Source organism: the organism of the source record quoted next, unplaced genomic scaffold (genome assembly GCF_019419815.1).
Source record: "Pyrus x bretschneideri cultivar Hongxiangsu unplaced genomic scaffold, Pyrus_bretschneideri_v1 Contig23, whole genome shotgun sequence".
NCBI lineage: Eukaryota > Viridiplantae > Streptophyta > Magnoliopsida > Rosales > Rosaceae > Pyrus > Pyrus x bretschneideri.
Genome location: NW_025999535.1, coordinates 2,784,207 through 2,810,064, shown reverse-complemented (window position 1 = coordinate 2,810,064; position 25,858 = coordinate 2,784,207). Strand labels below are relative to the sequence as shown.

At 37.1% G+C, this 25,858-nt stretch overlaps 3 protein-coding genes across 10 annotated transcripts; all 3 read right to left on the bottom strand.

Annotated features, from left to right (window-relative positions):
• Positions 1–285: 285 nt before the first annotated feature.
• Positions 286–2,298, bottom strand: LOC125477957 (ribosomal protein S14, mitochondrial). Its single transcript, XM_048585493.1, has 2 exons — positions 1,960–2,298; positions 286–433 (listed from the first exon to the last, which is right to left on the bottom strand). The coding sequence occupies exon 1, from the start codon at positions 2,281–2,283 to the stop codon at positions 1,972–1,974; it is 312 nt and encodes a 103-aa protein (XP_048441450.1). The 5' UTR covers positions 2,284–2,298; the 3' UTR covers positions 286–433; positions 1,960–1,971.
• A 2,859-nt stretch (positions 2,299–5,157) lies between these two features.
• LOC103936507 (polycomb group protein EMBRYONIC FLOWER 2) lies at positions 5,158–13,506 on the bottom strand. The gene is given in 22 exon segments (XM_048585712.1): positions 5,158–5,538; positions 5,954–6,043; positions 6,246–6,325; positions 6,590–6,673; positions 7,128–7,176; positions 7,906–8,060; positions 8,062–8,156; positions 9,042–9,163; positions 9,257–9,303; positions 9,737–9,796; positions 9,882–9,935; positions 10,254–10,306; positions 10,568–10,632; positions 11,070–11,191; positions 11,350–11,412; positions 11,620–11,759; positions 12,227–12,295; positions 12,385–12,544; positions 12,655–12,769; positions 12,862–12,917; positions 13,047–13,200; positions 13,287–13,506. Coding segments are annotated over 21 exon segments (1,926 nt in total). The 5' UTR covers positions 13,173–13,200; positions 13,287–13,506; the 3' UTR covers positions 5,158–5,417.
• An 8,839-nt stretch (positions 13,507–22,345) lies between these two features.
• LOC103936509 (F-box/LRR-repeat protein At3g58900) lies at positions 22,346–25,565 on the bottom strand. 8 transcript variants are annotated; one of them, XR_007258791.1, is made up of 5 exons: positions 23,828–25,565; positions 23,500–23,634; positions 22,969–23,406; positions 22,750–22,841; positions 22,346–22,558 (listed from the first exon to the last, which is right to left on the bottom strand). XR_007258791.1 is itself a non-coding variant. In XM_048585476.1 (4 exons), the coding sequence occupies exons 2-4, from the start codon at positions 24,779–24,781 to the stop codon at positions 23,128–23,130; spliced, it is 1,368 nt and encodes a 455-aa protein (XP_048441433.1). In that variant the 5' UTR covers positions 24,782–24,864; positions 25,043–25,565; the 3' UTR covers positions 22,346–23,127. The 8 variants fall into 8 exon arrangements, 3 of the variants coding, with proteins under 3 accessions (XP_048441433.1, XP_048441432.1, XP_048441431.1); XR_007258788.1 differs by having other exon boundaries at positions 22,750–23,406; XR_007258792.1 differs by lacking the exon at positions 22,750–22,841 and having other exon boundaries at positions 22,842–23,406.
• Positions 25,566–25,858: the final 293 nt, after the last annotated feature.

Genomic DNA, 25,858 nt, shown 5'->3' with positions numbered 1-25,858 from the left:
ATTTTCCGGTAGGTGCGGATAAAGAGAGATTAGGCATTCAGGGCCATCATCCAGAACTACCCCTCCAGAGTAGGCTGTCATGTGTATTAAGCACCTTGAGTTATATTATGATCCATGAGGATCTTAATGAAATGATCGAGCAATTCAAAGTAGAGCTCAAAAGCTTCTTCCTTTGTTTCTGAACTAAAAGTTGTTAGTTTCCTCACCTACGAACAATGTTTACGCGCACAAAGAAGCACACACGCTCTGTTCCATACTTTGACTCAAAAACAATGTAAGCGCAACTTTCAAATCGTTAAGCCTAAAACTTTTATTCAACACCAATAAACGTAATACTTTTTACCATAACCAGAAGTAGAAGGGAATGACCAGTCTGTCGTATTCCGATCAGTAAGATATGAACTTTACTGACTTCTGCAGTCTTATCAGCAATCTGCAACGAAAACAAGCGATGAATAGAAAAGGTCACTAACAGAAAGTAGAGTCGTAAGTTCCAACAGTGAACTGAAAGAGAACTACGGAAACTTAGCATGGGAGGTTCTATCGGTCTGGAGAAATCAGAAATTAATTAAACGAAAAACCAAGAGTCAATTACACCGAATTGCCAAAGCAGCAAATTAAAAAGATCAAGCAAAACAGATCAGATAGGACAGGCAGATAAGAGATAAGGACGGTGAATTACACAATGTTCTAATAAGTCCTGCTTCTGACATTGCAAATATTGTTCGTCATCACATGATAACTAGCACTATTTCTAGACAGCCAGCGTTACCCTGTTAATCAATCTAGTGTAATATATCCCTGCATACCTCTGTTATCAAATGGTAAACATGAGCAGTTAATGCAACCTTCACAAAGAAGGTCAAAACACTAGCCACCGAATCTCGGAACTCAATCTCCTTATTGAGTACTTAATTTACAGATATCAAAATGATACACCTAAGTAATTATTCCTGGAAATGAGCAACAAAAGGATAAATTATTCATGCTTTGAATAGAAGTCATCTAACAGTACTCGGCACATCAACCGCCATAACATTATAAAGTCATTATCGAATCCTAGAGACTTGTTCAAAATAATTATTGGAGCCACAGAAAAAAAAAAAAAAAAAAAAAAGAAACAAAAGGGGCGAGGGGACGAGAATTCCACCACTGCTAAATGAAATTTGAGTGATGTCAACACTACTAGATGATTCAAGAAAACTGACTACTAGTGCAATCAGAATTTTACCTTTGTTTCGTCCAAGCACAAACTATTAAGTTCCTCCAGTTCATAACCTTTCCCCTTTGAAAAATTCCGTAGAGATTGCTAAGTCTAGTGTATTTGGAAGCAGAAGCCATTTTATTGTTTAAAAGAAGCATCCGCAAAAGAAACTAATCGCATTCGCATACAATTTCTTTCTCTATTTCTCCTGAAAGTTAACTATCGAGCCTAAAAGCTACTTCTCTGTTTCGGGCCACTATTTCCTTTCTTCTAATTAGACCCTATTTCCAATTCCATCGTTTTCAAATACCACAACAAACTTGTAGAAATGGTGACAATTACCATCCAAGAAGGCCAATTTTCAAGCTTGTGTAAACAACCTGTCGACATTGCTGGCAACAGGCTTGGCAAAGAAATCTAAGATGTTGTATCAAACCTCATACACATTGACATTTTAAGACTCTATGACGCTCCCAACCGAAACTTGTACAACTCTAAAAACTTAGCTTCTTGATAATTACCAAGGTTTTCATTTCGCAATTAAACATTTTCGCCATTTCCTCAGCATCAAATCTCTTCCACAGCACTAAAGTTTTGATTTCCGTAAGAAACCGATTGCGGTAACGAACAAACGACACATAAATATTCAAAAAACATAAAAATTAGCAGACCATCGCAAAACCCATTTCTGAAAGCGAAGAAATTGCAAACAAAAAAGAGAGAGAACAATGGAAACGAAGAGCTTGAGAACTTACCGTTTTGGGAGGCTACCAAGACGCTTTCTTAACGCCATTAAGCATGCCTTTGGAGGCGAGAGCACGGAAAACGATACGGGACATACGGAAGGTCTCGTAGACGGCGCGTGCGCGGCCGGAGAAGATGCAGCGGTTCCTGACGCGGGTGAAGGAGCTGTTCCGGGGCAGCTTGGAGAGCTTGAAGCGGTTCTCCTCGCGCAGATCGCTGGGAAGGCTTGGGTCCTTGCAGAGGGCCTTGTACAGGTTCCGCCTTAGCTCGTATTTCGCCGCCAGCAAGCGGCGGTGGTGGTCTCGGATGTTAGCATTTTCTTCAGACACTGACATCGCTGCTCTTTTGGGTCAAATGGCACATTCTCTGATTTGTTTTGGTGTCGGGTCCTAGGGTTTTAAGCTTTGGAGACCTGTCAAACCGGGTCGGATTTTTACGACAGGCTTTTCTGAAACGAATACTAGAAGCCCAAGCAAAAAGATTTACACTAAAACGCGCCATACATAATTCAAAAGAAAAACTAATGAAAATGATTTGAAAATTTTGAGTTTTAACGATAAGAATAAAATAAAATGTAAAATAAATTGTACCAAGATTGACTTTTTAGTATAAAAATATGATTTTTCGTTAAAATAAACAGTACCAGAGTTTTTCGTTAAAATTCTCAACTTCAAATTGGTGCCTTTCTCTTCTGTACTTTTAACAATAATCTCCAGTGCTTTCAGTCACATGGCTAATTTCGTTGATAACGCAACAAATAGCGTTCCATCGTTATCATCTAAAAGATGGGAGATTAATTTGCTTCAGACCTACGTGTTTCATGTTAAAATTTCAAAAAAAAACTTACAAATTAGAGTGTGTATATATATGGGAAATCCTTAAAGAAAGGGATCCGATTTTTTTATAAAAATGGGAATTAGTTGTGGAATCTATAGTATATCGAACTTTAACGATCCAAATTGTTTATTTTTCAAGTTGCACCTCATAAATAATCCTTGCAAAATATTAGCTAAATTGAAAATGTTTAAGACGTCTAATTGGGTTCAAAGAAATTAACGAATACTTTGTTATATAAGAAACAATGAAATTTTATCTTGATAATTAAATAAGTAAATGATTTCGGATTGAATTGAATTTTTCCAAAGATGATTTATGAATCGAGACTTACAAAATAGATGGTTCGGATCGTTGAATTTCGACGTGAAGTGGGCCCCATACGTAATCCCCATCTTTTGAAAAAAATGAGAATCTATTTGCATAAAGGACTATATATATAGGAAAAGGATCCTGGCCGGATTCTTTTCCTAAGGATCCTAGGGATCCCGTGATCGTGACTGTTCATCGTATATTATGCGGTCAATTTTTGTTAGGCACTATTTATATTTAATTTTAAAATTTAAAATTATTTATGACCGCACGATGTACGATGCACGATTACGATCATGGGATCCTTAGGATTCCTAAGATCCTTTTCCATATATACACACTAGAAGATGAGCACACACTTTGTCAAAAAGTACAAAATTATTATTTTGCCCTCTTCATGTCAACATCGTTTATTCAAAAGTGAGGGCAAAATTGAAAAAAAAAAAAAGGACAAAAAGTTGATAAGCCCTCTTCTCTTAATAGAATAAACTAGATATACACTTACAACTTTAAGGTGACTTAGCGCATCAAAAGTTGGTTTAGTGCTTCCAAAGACTTGCAAAACTTCTTCTTGTGCTCGAGTTTGCCAATTCTGATTTTGACTCGGTAAAACCATTGCCCAAACAGGCAACACTGAAGTGGTCACTTTGCCCAGCAAAGTAATACAGCTTTCACTCTTCAATCACATCTTCAATACGCATTCCAATGTTTTTGTTGTCCCCATGCTCCTCAATTTCCTTCCAAGTTGGACTCCAAAACTATACCCAATCAGTCATCTTTAGCACCTTCACCTCACTTGATCATCTTCTCTCCTGTCTATAATACCCAAGAGTAAACCTTCTATATCTCAATTAACTTCCTTCAACCTCTTGTTCATTTTGGTTGGTAGAAACCTGCACAAAAAAAGCACTACTTCAATTTTTTTGGAAAACGTCAAGAAGATTAAGTGTGTTTCACCGATTATTGTGACATTTGTAACCTAGGCTGTTATAGATGAGAAATTTCGGTGTCCGTGTGACTCCAGACACAATAAAACTCACTTACCCCATTGCCCCTAACATTGAGGCCCACCACTATCCATGTCATGACCTCACCCATCTCTCACACTACTTTTATGACTCATTACCCCCGAGTTCTTGATGAAATAATTTCTTGTTATAGAGGTAGTAAGATGTAAATTTTGTAATTTTTTTTTCCCAATGAAAGACGATTCAAATTTTACCCCCATCCTGGAATGTTAAACACTTTCAAAAATTGCTATAAAATATTTCGATTGCTCTTTCAGTAGTTGAAATATTCTCCTTCCCTCTTCATAGTTACTTCCAAATGCTGCTCGTGAAATCACATCGCCTGTCGAACTCTGCAGCCAAGGCCACACATCCAACTCACATGACCCCTCTTTGGCCACCAAACAATCCCATTCGTTAATCCCCTCTTTGGCAGCAAGAGAGTCTGATGGGTTTGGATTGTGCCTGTTCGAGCATCGTTGAGCTCTCCTTGGTGTCTCCAATTCAGCACCCTCCATGCCCATGTACTTACCATGCACACCAAGATAACACTTGGTGCAACACAACTAGCCATTGATGCTTCCAGTACTACTTGTGTGAGATTTTTGAGAGAACATAAAGAGAGGGGTTCAACTTAGAAACTTGTTTGGGAGGACTGAAATTGGTGTTGGTTTTATTTAGTGTTAAGTCACTAAATTAGTGTGTGAAAACTAATTACGTAACCCCTTATCCAAGTCCATATATACATTGTATTCATTACAAAACATTGAGTTGAAAATGACAATTTGTCCGGATAATGCTTGGCTACTTAAAAATGAGTAAGAATTCCTGCTCAAAATTCTTCGTGTCGAATTCATAGTACTTCGTGTTTATAATCAAAACTGTTCATATTAAAGAAAACTACCAAGCTCTACCAATTTTATTGAAATTGAGCCACAATTTGTGGGTAAAGACATTTACAAGCATAGGAACATTTACATTTCTAGCTAAAAGGATTCTTAATTAAGTAATTGAAAAATCAATGAAAATATAAGCTGAACATTAAATCACACAAAAGAAAGAAGGTGAATTCTTTTTATAAGAAATTGATTGGAATTTATTTGCCCATAGTTTCTACTTACATATTTTCTCTGGTTAAAGATACATGGATATGGTACAGTTCTACATTCTTCTGGAAAATCGCATACGGCTGATTACAACAAGACAATAAGCATGGAAAAAGCAAACTACGAAATAAGAACACATCGTACAAAATGCAGGCACCAAGATCAGCACAGTAGTAAGGTGCCCGACTCTAATGAACAAAACAATCTCTTTTAAGTTTGGGGTTCTGAAGCCGGGCTTTGACATTGTTCAAGAATAATGTTACAGTTGTTCATGGTGCGTGCATCAAGGAGACCGTGATTCCACAATTTGATCATAAATAATCTCCAACACCTGCCAAAGTGATTCGTCATTTGAGATTCGCGAAATATAATCAAAAGTAAAGCATGATAATACTAGTTGTTTTCCGGATCGCTTTTGCTGGATAGGGGGAGGGATGATGCAAAGACAAAATCACTTTATACAGATGTGTTAAATCAGATAATACGATTCACCTGTTCATAGCAGAAGGTAAAGTCCTTAAACTTCAGGGCAAAGAATGAAAAAAGTTTAAATTATACTAGGTCCACATTTGAACGCCGCTGTACATATAATCCCTATGTTGCGTTTGAATGAGGGACTTTTAAGTTCATGGAACTCAGGCTTAATTTGTTAGAAATGCATTACAAAAATTAGATAAGAGGGGGTTGTTAATGACTAGATGCAACAAATTCGAGGGAACTAACAATCAAATGAGTGCGATTAATACCATATCAGAGCAGGGGATTTGACAAGGTCATGCTCGTGCAATCTCGAAAATGCCTCACATGCCCAAGGAATATGACCGTCAGCCAATACCCTGCCATATTTACACAAAATAATTCACGTAAAGAATCAAGAGAAAACCAATGTTTTTCCTTATAAGAAAATGAAGTTGACCGTTTTTCTCTTGGTCTGGTGCTTGTCCATCATTGAGCATTATTCATGCAAATGAAGAGCCCTACCAGACGTGCCATGATATCAACGGTTGTAATTAAAAGAATTGAGTGTAGAGAAATTACTGTTGCTTCCTCACGAAGGAGTTCCACATATGCATCATTTGCTTCTCATCTTTAGTCACATCAACAAAATCATCAAGCATCTACAATAGAGTAAAATACCACTTATTCATTTGCTAGATGCCAAGTCAATGTAAAGTGCTCCTAACATATTCCCAAATAAGCTTCCATATGTTCAACGCAGATCCATCAGTGCACAGGAATGCAAAGAAAATGAAAAAGTCTAGATGGCAAGAAAATATTTTCCTCGATGGCTCAATTAGCCATTAATAAAGGTCTTGTCTGACTGAACGTCAGTTGTCTAAGAAACATATGATATTGTACAAGCGAGAGGTTCGGTTTTATACCCTTCGGTCTTCAAGATCAGCAACGTCATCATCAACCTCATCCTCACTATTCTGATCTGACAAAACTTGTTCCAACATCATCGGCTTCAAGCATAAAAATAATAATTAGAAATTCAGTGCCGCATATTCTAAGTAGTGTCATTTAAATATATGAGCCAAAAAGAAACTAAACTATTGACAACTGTTGGCCTTTGGAGCTAGCAACTGAGCAAGCGGCTGATATGGCAACCATTACTAGCAGCCCTCAATGATTATACTAATATAGAGTCATACCATAGCAGTTACAGACTTCTGATACAAGTGCAAGTGCTAAGGGAAAGAATAATTTACTGTGACAGAACACGTGCTAAAGAAAAGAAATAATATTAAGGTGGAGGCCAAAAAATCAGATTGCTCTCTCGTTCATACACCAAGGAAAGAAAAATTGGCAAATTCACAAAGGCTTCCATGTATGACACTCAAGAGTATATGATAACTGAAAAATTCACAAAGCTTAATCACCGTTCGGTGATGCATTCATCACATAAGTTATTCTCACCTGGGCCCTATGTGAGTGAAAGAACTTTCTCTTCCGTAGGAGGGCACAGCTGAAAATATAGAGAAAACTTCTAGATAAAAACCATATTCTTATGTGGCCACATGCAAGACTAATAATCGACATGCACAGTATTTTCTTAAAGAACTCATTTTAAAATAATTGAAAACTAACTTTAATGGAAAGTATTACACTGCTGATACATTGGCATGAAGACTGCTGATCAATTGGCAAGTGAAAACACAGCCTGTCCACACATGATCAGTTCAGAGGGTGTGCCTGTGTGTGCGCATGCATGTGTGTTTGTGCATGCATGTGCGTGTGTGTGTGTGGATTGACAAGTTAACATCAGAGCAGTTTGGGAGCAACGGTCAGCATCCATCTATTAAGGTTCAAATCCACATGCATGCACAAGCTCAACAGAGCTATTCATCCATTCAGGTTTGTTTTATCAAGTTTTGCTGAACCAATCCTTTTGGTTTCAGGAAAATAGGAACTGAACCAAACCAAATAACCAGTTCAGGTCACTTTAAGTCAGTTGCTTCATATGGTTCAGGTTCAGGAAGTTGTTGGACAGTGCTACCAGAATTTTGTTAGTTTTATTAAGAATGAGTAGCCATGCATCCAAGCAACATATGATGGATCTAAGCACATGCGAAGCCATAGACTGGTAGCTGAAGGACAGGTAAAACCTCATACATTTGGCTTTGATGAGAATCATATCCACCCATAAGTAATTACACTGCAGTATTTCATGTGTGTGAGAGAGAGAGAGAGATACTTTCTAGGGTCTGGGCGCTCAACAGATAACTTTCTTGTCTTTGCGAACAGAAGCATTGGAGGTGCAAAATTGTTTCCCGATACTGATTGAACGCAACCAGGATCACCATATGACTGTAGTGTGGAGCTTGAAAACCCTGCAACATTAAAGCTGGATCAAACAAATTGCAGAGACAGCAGCACCAACCGTATCATTATGCAGATTACTCCTACCTGATATTCTAGCCTTATCACCTCTACTAGAATGAGCATCTGAGCAAAGAAGTTGAGTGTTTGACGACAATATCCGGAAAAGGATTGCATTAAGAAATATTAGTTCAATCTGCCTAAAAGAATAATAGACTCCAAAATTCTTTTCAGACATTAGGTAAGGAAAAAAAATTACAATGCACCCTTAACTCAATATGTTCTTCTCAACGTAAAAATAGAAAAAGTTAACTATGTGTTACAAACATTTGGTAGGGTCATTTCTAATAGGATTCTCAACAAGAATAGCTATTCGTGTCACTCCAAAGCAAGTCTAATAGAGACATTGCTCCATTATTCAGGCCTAATTTAAGTGAATTCTCGTAGAAAATAATATTCGATGGATGCTTTACAGGCACCTGAAGGAGTTACTACATAGGTCTCCAGGAGAACAATGATATTTCATCTGCAGTCTGGAGCTTGCAATTTCATGTTGCAGGACATGTTCAGATTAACTATGTCAGAACACTTTGGGTTCCTAACAATAATCCAATCAACTAGTCAAGACACACAAGAGGATTGGTTGATCCATAATTTTTGGACCATACACTTATTTTGCAAGGAATTAATACTTATTCAAGTCTTCACCATTACTAAGATATATCTTTCCCATATAATTCCAGAGAAAATAATTCTTAGCTAAAAGACAGTTCGAATCTTTGACAAAGAGTTCAAAAAGCCTTATTGATTCCATCTTTTTTGTCATTTTTGGTTGTCTAACCTCCATTGACTTTAAAACAACAAACACCCACCCAAAGTATAACATTGCAAAATACATATAAAGGGGAAACAAAGAGAGCTTCAGCACCTTCTACTTTCTCAAATTTTTAATAATAATCGATCACGTAGTCAATTCAGATAGTTTATGTGAACATGAGAAATAACATGTACCATCGGCCTTGTCCAAAAGCTCACAAAGTCCAGAAGGAAAGTCAGACTCTAAGATGTGAGGATGTACGTGCTTTGCATTTTGATATAGGCTCTTGGGTCTTCTGCGTCTTAGTGGCTTTGAGCTGGGAAATGCATGAGCTTACTCCTTTCAGTTTAAGGCATTCATATATCTCAAATAAAATGACATATGGGCCAATAAAGACGAGAAAACTTACCAAAAGGAGAATACTTGTAGCTTAGGATCAACACCATCAGCAACAATCTGAAGAGAAAAAATAAGATCTAAATTTCTGCATTTTTTTAATTTTGTACCACTACCATCTGTTTTTTAAGAGAATGTATTCTCAAAGTTAACTACAATTCATAAATTGGCATAATAGTCGTTTCATCTGTCGTCTTCGGCAGCCAACATCATCTTTACTATTTCAACATGTATATGTCCAAAGAAACTAGAAAAGATTATATCATGATGACATTTGCCTTAATCTCATTCCAAATTAAACATAGGACAACTCATGATTGGGGCAACAACCTTGTATGGGACTTGCCCAATTCCTCAGGTAACAATATACACACACAATGTAACATTAAATTTTACTGAATGGAATGAAATCTGGTTGCTAATACTTAATACAGAACTTGATCGCTGAGAAATGTTATTTGCTCTATCGCTCAAATAATAGAAGAACACATACCTCAGATCTCCAATTATTAGTTTTCACAGACACATTTACAGCTTGATACTCTTCTGTTACCTATAAATAATCATCATTTTAGTAGCCATTGGTCTACCATAATTAAATGAATATAATCCCACTAAGGTTCTCACAGAATACTAACCCAAAATTCAAAGTTGAAGAGATCGTGTGATGAGAACAAATGATGTCTCAGACCCTACAAAAAAGATTGAATAGATTTTAAGCATCAGTCATAAATGCACTATCTATTGGTTCAATTTCAGATTGCCACACTCCTACTTTTCCCACAAGCTTAAGCTATTAGGATCAATTCTATGTGTACCAAGACTTCAACTACGAGAGGGCATGTACAATTTTTATTTTAAAGTGGAATTGAGTGGCACAATTTGAGAATGAGACCTTCTGCTTTGATACCATGATAATTTGTTATTTTTCCTAAAACCTAATTTGTTAATATGTGAAGTAATTAGTTATCAATATACAATAAAAAACAGATTTTGGCAGAAAGATGCACCTTGAAGCTTGCACACCTAACCAAGCAAAATGGACAAGAAAAATCTTCGGTGACTGCAAGATGAACAAAGGATTATTTCACAAACAAGGGAATGCGTATTCATTGGTATACAAAAATATATTAATTGGTTGAAGAATGTGAGTAAGAAGAAAAAACATATTAATTGGAATACAAAAACATTTTTTCGTCTTTATTGACAAGGAAATGGAAGTATAGAATAAAATTACCAATTCCCTTATTTTAACTTTAAGCTGCCAATATGTCGCATAACGAAAATTTGGAAGTTGCCAACAATTATAGGATATCATTAATACCTTCTGCCCGTTGCAATGTATTGTTGTAGTATCTATAATTAAAAATCACATTTCCTGCCCTTAACCTGGACAACACAAGTAACAAATATTTAAGCATATCGTCAAGAGCTCAAACATAGACATATACATACTGATATAAAAATAAAATCCTCATTAAAATCAGCTTAAGATCACACAGATTTTGTACTCTCCATGAATAGCACGACAAATCACCCATTTGCAAGCAAGAAAATGAAGTATAAGAAGTTTTGTGGGAGTATATCCAAATTAAGTTCATAGAGTCTGTTCTTACGGAAAAATACCAAGACTAATGATCAACTCTTTCAATTTAGACTGAAACAAGAAAATTATAAAATACAAGTAGTGACCCAAAAACTAAGTTTTATAAACGATCAAACAAAAACCAGTATCCGATAACAACAATTTCAGGGAAGCAAAAAGTTAGAAGGAATAACAGAATGACGTGAACAGGCAAATTTACTTGATGAGAGATGAAAATTACCGAATGATATGAGGCAACGATGAAGAAGGAATGTCACTACATATGTAAGTACTATAAGGAGATTTTTCCCTAGCACCCAATTCCTCTGCAGAAATGGTGACCTGCACTAGCTGAGAAATGACCTTTGAAAGGCCCAAGCAACCAAAAGTAACAGATATTCATCAGCAAGAGTTGCCAAGAAGAGAATGTTGAATGCACATACATGTATGTTCCGTGCCTAGAGAGAGAGGAGAGATTCAAATTATTGATCTAAGAAGAAAACACTGAGAAAAGAACATACAACAGTTTCTGGATTATGAGGTGTTGCAATCATAAGGCACTTGTCCTCATTTAAACAGCTCAACTGCAATAGGGAAAAGACTAAATCAACTGAAAGTGGAAAAAAAGAAGGTCTACAAGTATACAGGTCCAATCACGAATAAGAGATTGGAGAAAAACTAAATTATTTTGACAGCTACAATGTCATAAGGTTTAGCACATTGTTAACCAGGAGCTCTTAGTCAAGAAAATTACAAATAGTTAATCAATAGTCAGGGTACTGATGCCATACCTTCAAGAAGCAAGAGCGCATGTCAATCGTTGAAATCACCTCGGCTCTCTGTCCCAAACGAAAATTAGGAGAATTCTCCCAAGAGATATAAAGTAATTCAAGTGGTATCTTGCTCCATAGACAATATCCTCCTGCATTTGCTGTCAAGCAAAATTGACAGTGAATTTAGAACCAGAATAAAAATAGAACTGATTTGAGTAATCAATCTCGTAAGAAAGAAGATTAAATTCGGTAAAATAATTCTCAATATTACAAGGTACAAAGAATGCTTCATCTTTCACTCCACATATCTTGGTGTGAAGAAACATTTATTCACATAGTTTAGACAAGGGCATGACATAGAGTGTACTCGTCCTATCTTATTTTTAAAGCTGGTAAAATAAATCAGAAATTAAAAAATTTAGGGAGCTGCAAATGGGTCATATAGTTAACCATCTGGTCTCTACATATAGTAATGTGCCAGCATCATGTAGAACTTAAAGTTTACTAAAGAAATCCAAATTGCAAAATTATGTCAGACCTGTCACAGTTTTAAATTTTAATCTGTTAAAGAACGTAACAAAATTCAAACATGTGAAAGAGCTTAGTAAGTAGAGCTTTAACTTACAAGGGAAAGAAGACATATCCACAGGACCCTTGGATAAATTGATTCCACGAAATGGATTTTGTGCTCCCACTACAATGAACTAATATATGAGCCCAAACATTTCGATGACATCCGCATAAAAAAGGTTTCCATACCAACAAAATTTCACAAAAACGTACCAAAGCTGACGAGCAAGATTGCAAGTGAGCCAGATTTAGCCTCCAGTGTTAGCTTATTAATGTCAGGCAGAATAAAATTTGCTTGAAGTTGACTACTCCCATAAACCCCAGTGGAATTGCTTAACATGCAAGCTCGACTGAATCGATATGTAGCAGAATACTTGTTCATACATTCCAAGACAGAACTCTTATCATATACATGAAATTGAAACCGGAACAAAGTAACACATTGATTAACAGTTCGAAAACTAAAACCATACATAGACATACCTCTGGAACCGCAACATCAGGAACTAGTCTGGCCAAAAACACATACAAAGGAAAGAGATTATGGGTTTGTACACCTTCCTTCTCATTCATCGAAATGGAAACCGTCATTTGTATCCTAAATTTCAACCAACACCAACCCAGTCAGTAAAAAAAACTAGCACACACTTGTATAGACACAAAAGTTCAAATTTTAATTGCTGCCATTACCTCCTTCTGTGCTTGGTCTCTATTTTGTAGCTCAAACATCTTTGAAGAAATGCCGGCTACATTCGAAAAATGCACACAAACCCATTATAAAGTGGCCACCGAAGTATAAATCTTCGATTTCATTCGAGTTCATTGGTCACATATATGCAAATAATTTAGCTCAACAATACGAAATAAATTAGTACATTTCTAATAGCGCGGCGTTGGAGAATGTTGTAGAACTCTACAGGCTTGCAATAGACAGAGAGGCTCTCCTCCGCCGCAATTTCTTCCTCCGCCGACATCCGCACCCGCTCCTCCTGCCGGCACATGTTACCGCCGCCGCTGCTCCTCGCGTGTCTGCAACCAAAGATTCAATTTTTCTAGCGGAAAGTCGCAGCAACAGAGGAGTAAGAGAGAACCCTGTTGAGGAAACGAGAGCTTACGGAGCCAGGTGGAAGAATTGGAGCTGAAGACGAAGAGATTGGGTGGAGGAGAAGGTTTGGTGTCTGAAATTCTTCTTCTGGCTTTTGGGTTCTTCTCGGTGTTTCCTTCCTCATCGAAAATCGCGATGGGCTGCTCGCTCTCTTCTACCAGACTCCCTCACTCAGTCTCTGCGTTACGCTGCCATTTTTCTCAGCTGGCAACTTTGCCTCTTTTTTCAGACCAAAAGTTATACTTATAATCCTTGTCCTTTTTTTTTTTTTTTTCAGGGTTTTGTTTTATTTTATTTTATTTTATTTTTTCAGGGTTTTGTTTTAGCTTAGTTTTGGAGAAAGAAGAAAAATGATAATCACCGCACGTGTTAAATGATAACCACGAACGTTTTATAAAAGGATGTGTATGAAATACAAAATGTTTAGTTATCATTTCTCGTTTTAGTAATATAGGCAGATATATGAGTTGTTTGGCTATAAATCGAAGAGTAATTTTTAATCATTTTATCAATTCAAACCAAAATATTCAAGATTTTTACCAAAATATATATTATGACCGAGAAATCCCAAAGAAAGTAGCTAAAAAAATTGAAGATATGATCTATGAGTTCAGTTGACCAAAACCAAAAAAAAATCTATGAGTTCAGCTACAACGTTTATAGTCCACCCCTAACAACTGCTGTGAAGAACCAGCGTCAAATCAATTTTCTCAAAATATCAAACGCAGGCACAGGCACCTTCATCATCTCGATCATGCCAATAATGATGAATCTTGGCTTCGAGTGGGGATTATTTACTCTCCAAAAGCTGCTCACACGATATCAACTTTTCCAATATTTGGTGCATTTATAAAAAAAATTGTCTAGAAGTTCATATGAAGTGCTCAGACTTATGCTTAACCTCTTCAGTTTAGGCAAAAAACTGTCTGAAAGACTTATCTTCAATGGTCAAATCTTCAAGTAGAGGGCTTGAGATAAAAGTTTTTCCATTGAGCGAGGATGAGGGTAATGAAATGTAACATAGAGTGTTAGACAAATAAGGAATATGGTTGGAGTATATAATATTATTCACTAGCCGTCCTACAGCCGTCAAGCCGTCCTACAGCCGTCCTACCTTGTCCTACCTACACACTAGCCGTCCTACAGCCTTCAAGTCGTCCTACAGCCGTCCTTGTCCTACCTACATACTAGCCGTCCTACCTTGTCCTACCTACACACTAGGACGGCTACCTTGTCCTACCTACACACTTGTATCATGTATATATATCCTTGTAATCTTGTAGAGAAAGATAATGAGAAAAAAAACATTCTCTTCCATTTTTCCACATTCACGTATCAATAACAAATATATTTTTTAGCCTACGTACCTTTTTCTACATAGAGGAGCTTGAGACATGGGAAACACCCGGATGTAGGAATACTGGCAACAAAATCTGTCATCAGCTTCATAACCATTAGCGTTTTGCACATGAAAAGGCTTTTAGGCAATTCAAATTGCTCGTAATTATCAGATGATGGAACCCAAAGATCAAGTTCCTCAGCATTACGCCTAATAGCAGTGCGGATCCAAACATCAACATGAGAAAAGTCATCAGCATAGTTATTCAAAAGACAGAAGTTTTGAATGTTGATGAGTCACGAAAGAAGAGCACACGATCAACAAACTCTGAAAGTCAGCAGAGGAGGAGAAATCTCGATCGCTGAAGTCTAGATTGAGAAAAGAGACAATATGTTCTTCCATCTTGTAGACAAAACGCTGGTACTCACAACATGTTTTGTTGAAAGGAAGGAAAGTATGTGACAAGGAACTGCATCTGGTAGTTCACTGATCCTATTTTTCGAACTTGCTTGACTGTCAGACTTCGGACCCATTTGTAACCTGATGCATTTTAGGAAATATTGTCAAGTTGCAGCACATTTTTTAACTTGGTAATTCACTGTCAAGAACCCAAAAACAAAGGAAATTTCTGATTTTTTTTTTTTTCTGCATCAATTTCTGATTAGCAAAAATAGAGCATATAAATTGATCAAAAAATGAAAAGCCCTTTCTATGTGAAGTTTTTTTATAGCTGTACAATGAATGATAAAAACAAGTAAATTTAATATGTCTTAATTTATGCTTTGTTTAGGGATCGTTTGATAACCATTTGGTATTCAGTTTTCATATATTGCAACATCAAAATCTCATAATTTCAATCATAGTAAAGTCAGAAAGTTTTAGTCAGAAAGTTTTACCGTCTACAGAAACAAACAAAGGGAAAGACTTGAATTTTTAACGTTATTTCTCAGTTTTCTTAGTAACCAAACAGATGGTAAGAGGGTTTAGTAACAAATAGTTCGACAGAAGACTTAAGCATTGTTCATCCGCGAAGCACGATAACTAGATATTATCTTTGTGAGATACGAATTCATTATCGTTCCCTTTTGACAAATTGTTTAGGCTATTGCCTCATTAATTTGGTAGGCCGGGTAATGAGAGGATGGGAGATTTTTTGACGTTAATTGGACTTCGGAATGGGATAGGATCTATCTGGCTCAATTGACAAGAACTAAAAAAAAAAAAAAAAAAAAAAAAAAAAACGTAAACAGGTGAAACACAAAACGAAAACGATACTCAATTAACTGTTTGCCTAGCAGGTAGGTTTCAGACTAATAAAATAAGCACAATAGTGTCAATTGTTTGTCAAAAGGGTGCTCTCTTGAGCACATCAAAAAAAAATGAAGGAACAGAATTAACAGAGGTAAAATGCGGAGTGCTCGGCTAACAGATATATTATGCCAAATATTTTCTCTATTATCAAAAGCAGGCAGAAAACAAGAGTGTTTGAAAGTTGATATAAGAAAATACACCATGGAAATAAAACTGCCAATGATTCTTTTACAACTTCGAAAATGAAATCTTTTGGAACCCCAGAATATGATACCAAGCCTACAATTGCATTTCAACTTCACATGTCTTCGAGCCCTTTTGAAACAGCAAAAATTCCTCGAACAATGCCTTCTTCTGTTCATCTGAAGTCACATCTGTAGAAATGGTCATCTTATTCAGCACTTCGCCGTTCTTTAACAATATTGGAAGAACAAGCCGTCCTAAGCCGTCCTACCTAGCCGTCCTACCTTGTCCTAACAAGCCGTCCTACCTAGCCGTCCTACCTTGTCCTAACAAGCCGTCCTATTAGAAGAACAAGCCGTCCTACCTTGTCCTAACAAGCCGTCCTATTGGAAGAACAAGCCGTCCTAAGCCGTCCTACCTTGTCCTACCTACACACTTGTATCCCTTAATTTAGGATGATTGGACATAAGCCTTCCCTTGTTTCATGTATATATATCCTTGTAATCTTGTAGAGAAACATAATGAGAAAAAGCATTCTCTTTCATATTTTCCACAAACAAATACTTTACCAATTGAACCTCATACTGCGTTCCCTTGTATCTGTTCACAGTGATCGTCTTGAGGTGTGACGACAGAGAGATAGGCACAATCTCTGGTGGATAAAATTCATGCTCAAAGTCTTCTTCATTGCATTCTGAACAGTTCACAAACTCTTTATAACAATCAACGAACACGCCAGAAATCAGGCCGCCTGCTGGAATAGGAGTACTATAGCTGTAACTGCGTTGTACTTTGTGTTCAAAGACGAGATGTTCTAGATTAGGTGATCTCTGGAGTAACTTTGTTAGGAATCGCCACTAATCACAGTCAAAAAGAACCAGCTTCAATTGGTTCAAATTGTCAAAAGCAGGCAAATCACCCTATGTGGAAATAAGTTCAAGCAATGATCACAGACAAATTCATGCAAAAAGTGACCATTTAGTTAGCATAATTCAATGTAGTGTAAAGAAACAAGTTAAAAGAGATACTTACCTCCAAATTATGAGCTGAAAGAAACAGGTATTTGACATTGCAGATATCTTTAAAAATCGCAATTGCACGATCATGGTGTTTTGCATATTGGTGAATATCTTCCACATCTGCAGACTCCCCGCTAGGCTGTTCTTCGTATGGGAGATCAATGTTTGCTTTCACTACGAAATTTTCATTGATCGATAAAGAAATCAAACCGACCTACTATGTCGAGCCAAAATTGCTAACCAAAACCAATCAAGCTGGGTCTAAAACTGATCATGTTGGTTAACCAACAATGACAGGATGGTTTGGGTGGAGTGGGAGAGAGAGAGTTGTCATCTAGACAGATTCACAATGGTGGTGGAGGAAGGAAAAACGGAGGACACGACCTTGCTCCTTCCCTAAGCACAAATTAAACCCCCGACGTTGATAAATCATACGATAGTGGTCAGGTAAAGGCTAAAATGTCTATGTGAGTCTTCAAGATCTCTAAAAGAACAAACTGACGTGATAAAGCCACCAACTAGTCCCCCAAAAAGGCGGGTTCCTCGAAAAACAAGTCGAAGATGGAGTCTTTTGTCATGTAAAAGGGCACAAGCTTATCTACGAATGTGTAAGAGATGTGGATGAGTGGTCTGGCAATGCCCACGTGCCCATCATCTGCCATGGACTTTTCCATCATTTCCTCGCATTGATTGAGTGGTGGCTCTCAATTCCTCGTAAATCCACCACAATTGCCCAAATTTACTTCAATTTGTGTGTGTTTGGTAGTTTGTCATCATCATCCCAATCGCTGTCTCCTCCCTAGGGTTCTTTGCAGATGCACAATTTCTTTTTTTTTCTTTTTTCTTTTTTTTTTTTTTTGAAATATTTTGACCAAGTTTATTATTGTCTTTGGCTATTGAGTTGTATTTGTACACATGCTCCAATCAAAACTAAACCTTAATACCAAAGGGGTCGCAGTCCTTTCCTATGCATAAAGGTCCTTTGGAATTCATCGATGGGTGGTAGCCACTAGTCATCTAGTAGCTTTTTGGTTAATGCATCCCGTCTGTTATCAATGCGATTGTCTTTAGAGCATCCCCAGCGTGGGGTTTAGCTCGGGGGACGGGCTCCAAAACGGAGGCCCGAGTGAAGGTGGGTTGGCTCCAGCGTGGGGGAGCCGGGGGGAAGGGGGAGGCCCGAGGGCCAGGCCCGTGAGAAATTGACAGGCCTTGAGCCCGAGGTGGGGATGACGCCATGCTGACGCCAGGGTGGCGTCAGCGTATTATTTAATTTTTTTTGTGTCAGGCGCGTGCACCCCACCCGCGCGTGGGGGCGCGTCCTGACACAATAATCAGAAAAAAAAAAAAAAAAAAGGTTTTGTCTGTTACCGTTGGGAAGCCACGTGGCTTCCCACGGTACGTTAGATCCTAACGGTCACTTAATGTGGACCGTTAGATCTCAACGGTAAAAAAAAAAAAAAGTGTCTGATTTAATATCCACTGTTCGATCTGAGATCAACGGTAGATATTAAAATGCTTTATAAATTAAAAAATAAATGAAAAAATAGTTTAAAAAATCTGAAAAGTTACCGTTGTGACACGTGGCACAATCTGGAGTGTTTCAAATTTTTTTATATCCAACGGCAGAGATTAATTAATTGAATAAAAATTTAAAAAAAATTGTAAAAAATTCAAAAAAATTCAAAAAAATATCTGAAAAATCTGAAAAAAATTGTAAAAAAAATTGTATTATTTAATAATACTTAGGATAATGACACGTGGCGCAACGAGAACGATTAAAAATCTTATCCGATATTACATTTAAAATTATTTTGTATTAATTTTATAAATAACAAAAATACTAATATTTTATTGCCTATTGCCAGGGCTATAGAAGTGTAACGGTGGAGATGCAAAATCTATTGCCAGGGCTACTTACTGTTCATTAAGGGCAATTACTGTTCATTAGGTGGATTGAATAGTGTATTGCCAGGAGGGAGGGCTCCAACGCTGGAGTTGCTCTTACAATACTTTGTTGCGTATGTTTAGTTCCTCACAAGCTCATAATTGAAGCCCAATCAACTCATAGAACTTCCAGATAATTGGCCCGTCCCATGTCACTCAAGTTCAAATCTCACTTTCTCTAAATTAGATTAAAGTAGTATTAAACTTTTTAATACATATCATCTTGTACAAAATGAAATATCTTAGATCTACCCTCTGCCAATGGTTTTACTTTGGGAAAAACCCCACGAACACAACAAATAGCCATGAAAAAACTTATGCAAACCCCAATGACGATGACCTATTCCAACCCTGAAGCAAAACTCAAAATTTAGGTTCTAAACTTATCCCAACTTGCTCCAACCCTTGGGGTAAATATGAGTTAAAACTCAAAACTCATTTATGGGCAAAATGTAGCTCAAGATTCCTCCTGAGTTAATGGGGGGCTGACCCATCATATATGTATATTTTTTTAGTTTTATAGTTATAAATTCATTGAATCCAACGATTAAGATTTAATTTGATGAAATCCAACAGTAAAAAGACAAAATCTAACGGTTCAGATTTAAATCTAAAAGCTAAAGTAATTTAAAAAAAAAATTCTTTTATGTATTTCATATTCTTTCATAGTATTTCACGAGTTTCATAATGTCAATTAGTGATTTTTTAATACTTGTTGGAATCTAAATATTTTTAGGTTAAAATGTTCATAAAATTAAATTAGAATAGTCTACATAATTTTTTTTCATTTAAAAAAGTTACTTTAAGAAAAAGAAAAAAAACCTAAATTCATTCTTTAATAATCTAAGGCTAAAATTTTAACCCAGAATGGTTGGAATAAAAAATTTGTTTTTGAGTTAAAATTTAAATTTCCTGGGCTAAAATTTTTAGGTTTTAACTCAAGGATTGGAGATAGTCTTAGGTGTCAATTGTGTACAGTCGATTAACCCATCACTCGCCCTCATATAAAGAAAACACTATTAGAGTCCGCATGAGAGAATTTCGATGTTTTTAATTTGCCCTTTTTGCCACTTAGTATTATGGTAAAGTATTATTCTATTTCACTTGGTTACAAGTGACAGGTCTAAGTTTAGAATCTCGTGGATGGTATGTTCAATACCAATTATTCTTCACTCCTTACTGTAAGAAAATACTTGTGTCCCTCCCATGAGAATCGGCTTGTCCCATAACTTGAGATTAACGCATCTCCACCGTTCAAACATCATAATAGAAATTCATGGGTCTCAGGTTCAAAACTATTCCTTCCTTAATTATTGTAGTAGTTTCATGTAACATCTCACATCGCCCAGGAAGTAGATCTTGTAAGCCTTATATGTATATTCACATCTCTACCTAGCACGAGGCTTTTTGGGAGCTCATTGACTTCGGGTTCCATAGGAATTCTGAAGTTAAGCGAGTTCGCGCGAGAGCATTCCCATGATGGGTGACCTACTGGAAAGTTCTCGTGTGAGTTCCTAGAAACAAAACCGTGAGAGCGTGGTTGGGGCCCAAAGCGGACAATATCGTGTTACGGTGGAATCGAACCCGGGATGTGGTGGGGGCCCGGGTCCGCATGTGACAATTTGGTATCAGAGCCACTCTGTCATTCTGTGCGAGTGTGCCGACGAGGAAATCGGGCCCATAAGGGGGTGGATTGTAACATCCCACATCGCTCAGGGAAGTAGATCTTTAAGCCTTATATGTATACTCTCAGCTCTACCTAGCACGGGACCTTTTGAGAGCTCAATGGCTTCGGGTTCCGTAGGAACTTCGAAGATAAGTGAGTTCACGTGAGAGCATTCCCAGGATGAGTGACCCACTAGGAAGTTCTCGTGTGAATTCCCAAAAACAAAATCGTGAGGGTGTGGTCAGGGCCCAAAACGGACAATATCATGTTACGATGGAGTCGAGCCCAAAATGTGGTGGGGGCCCGGGCCGGGATGTGACATTTCAAACCCTACCCCCTCCCCTTAATAATAATAAATTAAAAAAAATCGTAATCAGAATCGTTCATTCTCTTTTTAAACATCTAAAGATAGTCTATGCAAAAAATATTCAATTGGAAGATCAATTAGTCATTCATGCGTATCAAACCAATCAACGCTTTTGATATACAATATAATCCTCATAATAAACCATATATTTGTTAGATGCATATGAATGACTAAATGGTGTTCAAAATTAAATGATTTTTTTCGTATAACTATAATAAAAGGGTTCTGATTATAATGTTTGTATGTTAACCATTAGTCTTAATCAGTTTTCTTTGTCCCACAAGTTTGCCTTGAGAGGATCATTGACCTCCGCTTCCAAACTTCTCACCTCAGAAGATTGATAAACCAAAATCTGACAGGCATTGGAATTTTCTTCTCACCTCAGGAAACTATGCTACAACGTACACTGGAAATATTTTCAAACTTTTACACTAAAACTGAACAATGAAGAAAAAAGGCATTAGAAAAATACTAGAATAACAACTGTTTACGAAAATGGCAACGTCTGCAAAACAGTCATATATTGCCCCTTCTATATCACCACCATAGGTAAGTCCATAATCGAATTCCCAGAGAGTCCAAAGAACCTATCGAAAGTTGATACAAGAAAATATACCACAGAAAAACAAACTGGAAACGACCGATCACCTTCTAAAACGGAAGAGGATTTTTCTTTTCCGAACCCTAGAAGCACACTGGATAATAATTCACTTGGCATTTCAACTTGACAATTGAAACCCTTTGATCATCTTCTGTATCCGTTTACAGTGAGGGTCTTGAGGTGCACCATCAGAGAAAGAGGCGCAAACGTTGGTGGGATTAAGTACTTGCCGGAAGTCTACTTCATTGCATCTGCAACAATCACACTACAAAGAGAAATGACCAGTATTGTGCCCTGTGAGACTTAAGGACACCAATATATATTTTCTTTAACAATAGCAACACTCCAGCAAATTTGAACCATATTATTTCTAGCCTATTGTGAGACTAAACGCATCCTCTCATCCTTAGTATGATAACATCATTTGTTCAAAACAATAACAACTAAATATTATGTGTGCCCTCTATTGGCGCGCCCTTTGACCATAAGACACAATATTGTCTTTCGTGCTCAAAGAGAGAAGCACAAATAAAGATTTTTTGGTGCCTCAGTTTTGATACGTGTCAAATGATTTTTCCGAACCATGTTAGCATAGTTTTGTTATTGTGCCCAATAGGTTAAACATTAAAAAAATACAAATATTACAAAATAAAATCAAATAGTAATACCACCGGTAAAAAAATTATTCATACTGATAATGAAAACAATTCCTAATACATTTTTTCTTCCCATAAAAATGAACTCAACCAAATCTAAGAATCTAAAAATGTAACAAATATCATTACATTTGAGTTCCTCGCAAGCCAACCAACCCTTAAACACGCAAACAACTTTCAGCCCCTGCTCCAACCTCTGAAAAATGGCCATGAGACAAGAAACATACCTTGTTATATACCAAATTATAGCGAACAAAATACGCAACTAAAAAGAGCAGCTAAACTATCATTACTAGCAACCAAGATGTACAAAACATTAATTTCTAAGAAAGATAGCATCTGCTAAAAACCAGAAAAATAAATTGAAGTAAAAGAACATCATGCTACCTGAAACAACTGTGCTATCAAATTAGAATCATTCTTAATGAGCTCATCAAGGCAATGCAATTGAACAGGAAAGTAAAAGAACATCATGCTACCTGAAACAACTGTGCTATCAAATTAGAATCATACTTCCTTTCCTGTTCAATTGCATTGCATTGCCGGAAAAATATGAAAAGCAAAGCAACTGAAAAAAGCTTAAAGCCGCAAATATCTGCAACTCACCCTTGATAAGGAATCTACACAACCGTAAACAAGCATCTGCAAAAATCAAAGCGATTCACTTATCTTCTTTCACAATAGTTCATGCCGTTACAAACTCGAAAATGGATTTGTGCCAAATCTCAAATGCACTTTGAATATAAAGTGCTTGAAGAAACCAAATTACGCTTCAATGATTTCAACTTCACAAGTCGTTGAGCCCCTTTCAAACATGGCAAATACCTGGTGTAACTTCTTCTCTTCTGTAATCCCATGACCTGCATATATTGCCATTTTACTCAAAACTTTACAATTCTTCAATAAATACTTTGCCACTGCCATTTCAACATGTCGTCCCTGGAATCTCCGTATGGAGATAGTCTTCAGCCGAAACAAACAAACAGGCACACATTCTGGTGGATACCACTGATGCTCTGGGAACCTTGACCTAAATTCGGTGCTCTGACAATTATTCAAAAAGAGTGAAATGAAAAACTTTAACAGGTGCAAGTTGGCATAAAACACACAGAGTGTAAACACATCGATCATACTCACATCTTCCAAGACAAGATGTTGTAGATTATGTGATATCTGGAGCACTGCTGGTAGCACATCCCAGAAACAGCAATCCTGCAGAACCAACTCCTCTGGGAGGAAGTATTCTGGGAGGAAGTATTGATGACAACAACCCTTCATGAAATATATAAACATTGATCAAACATAAACGCATTCAGAAATTTATTTCGCCTACTATTTCAAATCATAAAGGCGTATGACAACACCAAGTATGTTTAGGGAAGAAAGAACACTAAGACCGATATCAAGCAAGGTACACAACTCTACAAGCAACAGTGTAAAGGAACATGAGTCAGGGTATACTTACTTCTGCACATTCGCCTGAAAGAGAAAGATGTTTAACATTGGAAATTGCTCCCATAAGCGCAATGACACGATTGGCAAAGACAGTACTTCGTTCCTTTTCTTGACAGGCTTCGAGAACAATATTGGCATTGACAAGAGAGCTTACATTCTCGAAAGAGTAATAGGCCACAGTATTATGGCTAAGATTAATGCTTTTCAGATTTGGAGCATTAATTAAAACATTGTAAGGACTTGTGGGATAAGCTGACAAACTTATTGTCAAAGTCTTCAATTTAGAAGCAGAAATGTTGAAATGAACATCCACAGAATCTCCACGAGTGCCAACATGTCCATCAATAGTCAACCCTTCAAGTAGAGGGCAACAAGAAATGAGCTGTCCGGCAGAGGTATCATGAGAATTATGAAGTGTAATATGGAGGAATTTGAGACTTGGAAAACACCCTGATGTAGGAGGATAGTAAGTAGTACAGTTTGAAGAAAGCTTCAAAACCTCCAATGTCTTGCACTTGAAAAGGCTTTGAGGAAACGAAAAAGTAACCCTGCGGTCATACTTACAAATATTATGAAGACCAAAATCAAGTTTAACAACATTACGCCTGGTGGCAGTGCAAAGCCAACCATCAATTCGAGTGAAATCAGATTCTTCGAAACAGCTGAGAGTGAAGTTTTGGATTTTTGATGAGTCACGAAAGAAAAGTACACGATCAACGAAAGTCATAAAATGATTGCGACATACATCTGCATCTTCATCTTCATATTTAGGAGAGAAACTTGGATAATAATCAAAGTGTAGATTAGGAACTTTAGTCCATAAGTTGTTCCATCTCGTAGACAAAACGGTGGTTCTGACAGCATGTACCGTTTCAAGGAAAGAAAGAACGTGACAAAGGATCGTATCAGGTAATTCACTGATCCTGTCTTCAACGCTTGCTTGATGGTCTGATATCGAACCCATTGGTAATGGTAATTCACCAATCCTATCTTCAACGCTTGCTTTATGGAAACAAACAGATCCTAGATGAAAAGGTTCAAGTATAACTGTATTCGATCAGGGAAACGAAACAATCAACCCCACTAAAGATTATCTACTCAAGATTACATCTTTCTCTAGCGAAGATCAGAAATGATAAGACTTGAAATATTTTCTTGGTAACCAAACAGATGGTAATGTAATGGTAACTTGGTAATTAAGGAAGTCGCAATGTAATTACTGCACCTGTTAAGAGCTGATCTGATCTGATCTTCAGTGATAGCTCTCGAAAGTACCACCACTTTCTCTCTGCAACTCTCAACTACTGTTTACCCCCTCAAGTATTAGGTTGCCGCCAATTTGCCCCATGAACTCATCTTTCATCGCCATCTCTCTCTGTCTCTCTTCTTGCTGAATGAATCGGACTCCTCCGAATTCAATGGCGGTGGCGGTGGTGGTGGTTAACTTCGGCAGGAGGCGGTGGCTGCGAAATTGGGTTCCGGCTGGGTGTTTATTATTTTTTTTTTATCTATTTTTTCATTTAAATCCTTTTGTATTTGTTTGTTTGAAAAGGTGATGAAAATGGAAAAGATGTTATAAATATGGTGGATGTCCACGCCAGCCACCAATCCACTGAGCTACAAGTGGGAATAAGGGTTGTCTTCCACATTTCCTTTTTCTAGGAAGTTGCCGAAGCTTGTTTTTCACTGCTCCTACTGTCTGGATTGGATTTGTGCGACCTCCACAACAACCCAGCTGGCCTGGGTTCGAGACTGGCAGAGACCGACAAAGAAAGTAAAAAAAAAAAAGAAGGAAAGGATAAAGGTTTCTGATGAGATGATGCATCGGGCACCATGTAGAAAAGTTAAAAAAAAAAAAAAAAAAAAAAAAAAAAAAGAGGTAAATTACATTTTACCCCTTTAAGTTTGTGATCGATTTCAATTCCTTACAGCATTTTTAAAACATTTTAATTTCATATATTTAGTTATTACTTTATTTCAATTTCATACATCCGTTAGAAAATCTGTTAAGTAAACTGTTAAGTGATAATGTGGCAAATAT

What these genes read in the sequence shown, in the direction of transcription:
- LOC103936509 (XM_048585474.1), bottom strand. Translation starts at nt 24,781, where the DNA reads ATGGGTTCGATATCAGACCATCAAGCAAGCGTTGAAGACAGGATCAGT. An exon ending in TTTCAGGCGAATGTGCAGAA is followed by an intron (nt 23,635 to 23,827) that starts GTAAGTATACCC and finishes TATTTCATGAAG; the next exon opens with GGTTGTTGTCATCAATACTT. An exon ending in AACATCTTGTCTTGGAAGAT is followed by an intron (nt 23,407 to 23,499) that starts GTGAGTATGATC and finishes AATAATTGTCAG; the next exon opens with AGCACCGAATTTAGGTCAAG.
- LOC125477957 (XM_048585493.1), bottom strand. Translation starts at nt 2,283, where the DNA reads ATGTCAGTGTCTGAAGAAAATGCTAACATCCGAGACCACCACCGCCGC.